This window comes from Panthera uncia (assembly GCF_023721935.1).
Source record: "Panthera uncia isolate 11264 chromosome D3 unlocalized genomic scaffold, Puncia_PCG_1.0 HiC_scaffold_8, whole genome shotgun sequence".
NCBI classification, from domain to species: domain Eukaryota; kingdom Metazoa; phylum Chordata; class Mammalia; order Carnivora; family Felidae; genus Panthera; species Panthera uncia.
The window spans coordinates 21,227,723-21,234,541 of record NW_026057586.1 but is presented as its reverse complement, the minus strand read 5'-3'; the positions used below and the strand labels follow the sequence as shown (position 1 = coordinate 21,234,541).

The 6,819-nt window shown below is 34.4% G+C and overlaps 1 protein-coding gene across 1 annotated transcript; it reads right to left on the bottom strand.

The window, feature by feature from the left end:
• Positions 1-5,258: 5,258 nt before the first annotated feature.
• Positions 5,259-5,806, bottom strand: LOC125914586 (U6 snRNA-associated Sm-like protein LSm3). The gene is given in 2 exon segments (XM_049619991.1): positions 5,259-5,698; positions 5,701-5,806. Coding segments are annotated over 2 exon segments (303 nt in total). The 3' UTR covers positions 5,259-5,501.
• Positions 5,807-6,819: the final 1,013 nt, after the last annotated feature.

Genomic DNA, 6,819 nt, shown 5'->3' with positions numbered 1-6,819 from the left:
TAAAGTCCTATCTCCAAATACCATCACATTCTGAGAAACTGAGGGCTAGGTTTTCCACATATGAATTTTGGAAAAACCCAAGAAGGCAATGTATGTCAGGAATTTTCTTTAACAAGGACCCCCCTACTCCCTAAAAGTAAAAATGTGGTGGGAATACATAAGGTAAATGTCTTAAATTAACCTTATTACTATAGTATCTATAAATCAAAGGGGCCAGGTGCCTTGAGATCCCCTCCCACACGTATATTTACAGGAGAAGCAATCTGACAGAGTTGGGTGCTGAAAAACTTTATCAACTTCTATTTAAGTTCTCTGAACTTGAACTTCCATTTCTGTTCATAATTATTTTTTTTCCTTGGGGAAATCACCCAATGGCTATTTACACAATGCTTAAACATCTAAAGAGTGCTTTCCTGTCATTGGTCCATATAACCAATTATTTGACTTAAATGCTTTCAAATTTCTGTAACCAGTCAAGTCAGAGACATTGGCAAACCTGGTTAATAAGTGAATTCTTCAGATATAAACATGGGACAATAGCATTAGCAGAAAGCTTTAATGAGCAAAATGTTCCAACAGTTAGGAAGTTTGTGTCTATAAACTCAAAACAGACTTGAGAAACTGCTACTTGAAATTAGTTACAAAATCTAAAAAGTATTAAAGTAATTAAGTGAGCTACTTAAATTAGAGTCATCTTTTAATTGGAGCTGATTAATGTTTGCTATTGTTTTCTTCTTTAGTAGATAGATAATACATAACTCATTTTAGAAAATTATAACAAAGAAAGGAACAGAAATTAAACTCACACCTCTCTTAACACCATGGAATATTTCTGGGCATTGACAGAGGTACTAGAGTCTGAGTTACATCCTCTCTGGAGAAGTATGTTTGTGGAGTGTGTTTGTGTGTGCTTTTGATGCTAATATTAAATAATACTCAAAATATGTTAGGTTAAAAGTCATATGTACCCACTCCTAGGTATTTGCCCACGTGAAATAAAAACCCAGGTTCCCACAAAAATTTATTCATGAAATATTTACAGTAGCTTTGTTCTTAATCACCAAATCTGGAAACAGCACAGCTGTCCCTCAGCTGGGAAATAGAAAAACTGTGGTATATCCATACAATGGAATACTATTTAGCAATCACATGAAGCGAACTATCAACATATACAACACAGAGGAATCTCAAATATATATTGCTAAGTGAAAGAAGTCAAACTAAAAAGGTTACATGCTATGATTCCATTTATATGATATTCTGGAAAAGGCAAAACTAGAGAGGAAAACAAATTAGTGAACTCCACAAGTTAAAGAAAGGTTGAGGGAGAACTTGACAAACAAAGGGGGAAAAAAAGAGGGAGACAAACCACAAAACAGACTCTTAAACTATAGAGAACAAACCGATGGTTACCAGAGGGGAGGTGGATGGTGGATGGATGAAACAGGTGGTGGGGTTTAAGAGGACACTTATCCTGATGAGCACTGGTATATGGAATTGTTGAATCACTGGACTGTACACCTGAAACTAATACAGCACTGTATGTTAACTCTACTGAAAATTACAATAAAGACAGAGAGAGATCTTAGGGGATCATTTTTGGGGAGAAGAATAATAGAATTGTTCTGTACTTAAATTATGTTGTTTGCATGGCTCTATGCATTTGTCAAAAGTCATAGAACCGTACATCAAAAAGAGTGAATTTTATCACATGGAAATTAAAAATAAATTTAAAACATATTATGCAGAGGAGTATATATATCATATGTTTCCCTTAGTGTTTTATTTATACATATATGATACCTGTAATATATATATCATAAAATTTACACATGCTCATACATGTATATGAACCATTTCCAGCAGTATGCAAGAAACTGTTCAGAGAGGACCACTAAAGATTAGAGGTCCCACGGTGTGGGAGAGTTTTGATTTTCATTGTGCATATTCTTATACTGTTCGAGTTGTTTACCATATCAATATAGCTCTCTTCAATTAAAGAAACACTAAACTAAAAGAATATATAAACATTTCGGTGTTGCAATTTTGGAGTCTATTTAGGTAAATTTTCCTTTCTTACCAAAAGAACAAAATATCTTCTTTCCTTGAAAATGAGTACAATTAGGTTATAAAAAGTTTCTGCAAGTTACTTGGGCAATAGAAGCTGTGTGAACTGGGCTTGAAGTTCCCCGGTCCACAAGAGACTCTAACAATTACTCTCTGGTGAGCAGCACAATTCAAAAATCAATAAAGGTAAAAGCAGTAGGTTGTTCCATGGTGAGAATGGCCTCTGTTTCATCAACAGCAGTTAGCACAATCTTTGGAAGCAAAAAGGACTCAGAAAAAACATAGGAGTGTACAGGATGCTCAATATGGTTATCAGCCAAAACCTTATGTATACAGGGATATCTATTAAATTTTCCTTTTAAACTGCCAATGAAACATCCATAGAATTCACTTGTAATCAAGAAACCTTTAAACAGTATGCCATGAAACAAGGCTCTCCTGAGTCTTAAATGACTGGACACAGTAATGGCCTTCTCCTCCAGGGTTATGGAGGATGCAAGAAAATTGTGGGCACCTCACCAGTGATGCATCTCAGACATCCCGTAGGCTTATCATGTTCTGAGAAGGAGTTACGACAACAACGTCTTCATAAAAAGTAACACAAAGATTGGAACTTAAAAAAAAAAAATCTGTATGCCTGTGTATATGTATATAAGAATGAATATATATTTCCAGCTTGTTCTATGCTCCCTGATTATTTTCTATGAAAAAATTTCTCTGGGAAATTTCTATTTTATTCTACTGTTTTGTAAAGGGAGGCTGTGTTTATATAGTAGGTATGAAGGAAAACAGCTGATGAATCCAGCGTGAAAGGGTACTGTTTTTGTGCAGAAACACATTTGTGTATCATGCCAGAAGCTCTCTTTAAAGTATTTGCTAGTTTAGGGGGCACCTGGGTGGCTCAGCTGGTTAAGCATCTGACTTTGGCTCAGGTCATGATCTTGCAGTCCATGGGTTTGAGCCCTGTATTGGGCTCTGTGCTGACAGCTCACAGCCTGGAGCCTACTTCGGATTCTGTGTCTCCCTCTCTGCCCCTCTCCTGCTCGTGCTGTGTCTCTCTCTCTCTCTCTCTCAAAAATAAATTTAAAAAAATTTTTTTTAATATTTGCCAGGGTAAACATGTGCTGGAAACTTGTAAGATTTTTGCCATTTTTTTTTGTTTGTTTTAACCTTTCATTAGGAACTTGAATTCTCAGACGGAATAGTGCATGGACTATAAACATAGAACTCCATATTATTATAATTTTTGAGGATATAAATGCTTTGTCAGATATATGTACTGTAAATATTTCTCCTAGTTCTTCACTTGCCTTTTCATTTTTTAAATGTCTTTCAAAAAGCATCATTGTCGATCTCCACTAAAAACCACCTATCCATTTTTATGTTTCGTGCATTTTTAGTCAAGTCTAATAAATATTTGCCTATTTCATGTTTACAGAGATAATCTTCTATGTTTTATTCTAGAAACATTATAATTTTAGATGTTAGGTTGAAGGTTATCAAATTTGTGGGTGTTGTTCAGAGTACCACTTTATTATCATTTCCATGTACATGAAATCTGCAATGATATTCTTTCTTTCATTTCTAATATTAGTTATTTGTGTCCTCTCTTTGTTATCAGATGTGTCTAGAGGCTTATCAATTTATTGGCCTTTTCAAAGAACCAGCTTTTGGTTTTATTGATTTTCTCTATTGATTTGCTATTTTTAATTTCATTCATTTCTGCTCCACTTTTTATTCTGCCTTCTTTCTCTTCCTCTTCTTCTTTCACTTACTTTGAATGCAATTTGCTCTCCTAGTTCCTAAGGTAGAATCTTGCTTATTGATTTTAGATCTTTATTCTTTTGAATACAGTAAAACCTTGGTGTACGGGAATAATTTGTTTTAGAAACATGCTTCTAGTTCAAACTACTTGTATATCAAAGTGAATTTCAAGAACCATTGGCTCAATTCTGACTATGTGACATTCAGCATCAGGTACTACTTGTATTTCATGACAATGCTCATTTATCAAGTTAAAATGTATTGGAAATGTTTGCTTGTCTTGTGGAACACTCACAGAACAAGTTACTAACAATCCAAGGTTTTACTTTATATGTATTCAAATCCCACAAATATTGATGTTACATTTTCATTTTATTTAAAATATTTTTTTTAATTTGAGATTTCTCCTTTGATTCATGCATTATTTAAAAATGTGTTCTTTAGGGGCACCTGGATGGCACAGTGGGTTAAGCGTCTGACTTCAGCTAAGGTCATGATCTCATGGTTTGTGGGTTCGAGCCCTGTCTCAGGCTCTGTGCCGACAGCTCAGAGCCTGGAAACTGCTTCAGATTCTGTCTCCCTCTCTTTCTGCCCCTCCCCCACTCACACTGTTTCTCTCTCCCTCTCTCTCAAAAATGAATAAACATTAAAAAAAATTTAATATGTTGTTTAATATCCAAATATTTTTGTATTTTCTAGATATCTTTCTTTTATTGAGATCTAAATTCCACTGTTGTCTGAGAGAAGACATTGTATGATTTCTATTCTTTTTAATTTGTTATGGTGTGTTTTACGGCCCACGATGTGGTCTATTTTGGTAAATTCTCCATGTTAGCTTGAGAAGAATGTGTATTTTGCCGTTGTTGGATGAATTAGCCTATAAGTGGCCATTATATTCAGTTGATTGATGGTATTGTTAAGTTAAACTATGTTCTACCTGTTAGATCTCTCCATATCTGAAAGGGTGTTGACATATCCAGAAATAATACTGGATTCATCTGTTTCTCCTTGTAGTTCTAATGCATTTTTATTCACATATTTAATGCTTCTTTTAGGCACATGCATATTATGCCTTCTTGAAGAATTGACCACTTTATCATTATGTAATGCCCTACTTTATCCTATATATATGTGTGCGCATGAATTCATCCATGTGATCAAGGAATATACTATTCCATATGATTCTAATTCTTGGAAGTCTGTTGAGATTTGCTTTATCACCCAATCTGTGGTCAGTTTTTATAAATTCCTCTGGGTGCTTGGGGGGGAAAAAACCAGCCTTCTGTAGTTGAGTGGAATATTCTAGTAAGTTGGTTTTGATAATCATTTTTTTGGTAATTTTGTTCTTCAAATGATAAGTAACTTTTAACTATTGAAAGTAGAGTGTTTAAAGCAACTCATTATAATTAATTTACTACCATTTTTGTTTTATATATATATATTTTTTTCTTGGTGATCACATTTATTGAAAGGGTTGGAAAAAATAAAAATACTCTTTAGCTTAAGAATTTTTGAGTTATCTGCAAATCAACTCATTTCAGGAGTGCAAGAATCCTTGGTCATTTCTTAATGTCGAAATTAACGCAGGTTTCTCTTTTGAATGTCTTCTACATTTAAAGAGGCAATCATACAAAGTCTCCTATATTCCATAACACGATAAATTCTTTGTTTCAGCCAACTCTTAATGGAGGGGCAACTAGAACAACACCATCTCCCCGGACAAAGAGCATCAGAATATTCCGTTTTGTTGATTTATATATCTCCTCATAGGTTTCCTCATCAATTTCTATGGTAGTCACAGTCTCTTCCACATCTCCCAATATCATATTTAAATGCTGATCATAAGCATGTAATCTGCCTCGAAGCTGTCATTCCTCATTTTCACATAAATTCACTCATCCAGGCTGAGCCTGATAAGATCCAGGGGCTCCTCTACAGTGTTGGTGGTTTGTTGCTGGTCCACGTCGTCCTCCATGCTTCAAACCCCTGTTTTTTATATATTTTAAGGACATGTTATTTAGTACATATAAGTACACAGTTGTATTTTTCTGATAATCCATTAAATGAAAGAATAATATTTTTTGTCAGATTCACTTCCTTAGGTTTGGTGTCTAGCTTTCTCCTTATTCTCCTGGATTTAATATGTGGCCACATGTTTCAAAATCATTTAATATCACCAAGGAAATACTGAGGGAAGAGAGTACAAAGCCACATATTTATTATGATAATATATAGCTAACAAGTAACTCAATTACATGCTTCATCCCTTTATTATTTAGTTATTACTATATATCAATCCACAGCAAAATGCACTATCATAAAATAAGCATCTGTTATTAATTATGGATATGTAAATCATGTGCACAATTATTAAGATTTCAGATGGGCTAACTCATGCATCTACTATTAGCTGGCTGATCATCTGTGAGCTAGTTAGCCTTGTAGATGATCAGTTTCTCTCTATGCGGCCTCTCATGTTCCAGCAGGCTTGTTCTTGTGTCAGTGGCTGAGGTTCAAAAAGAAGTTTGAAATAGTGCCATTCCATAGCTGGAATTGGCACACCATCATTTCTGTTGAATTTATTGGCCAAAGCTAGTAACAAGACCAGACTAAACAAGAGTTAGGGAAATAGACCACCCTTTGATTGGAAGAACTGCAAATTACATTGCAAAGGGTAGAAGTAGAGGTAAAGATAAAGAACTTGGGACAGTTTTGCAAACAGTTGATCACATACTCAAATCTTTGGGGACTTGAAATGTAACAGAAATGGAAATGGTCAAAATTATTTCTTTTCAGTCATGTTACATGATTCCTTCCCCTTTATTCTTACTTGTAAAATGTAATTATATCTGAATTACTTCTACAATTAAGTATAATATTAATGGAGGAAATTAGGGAGAAAAAATATGCAAACAAGAATGGAGAGGTAATCTCAAACCTACATTTCTTTTTACAAAAGGAACTCTAGGAATGATTTTCTATCTTCCT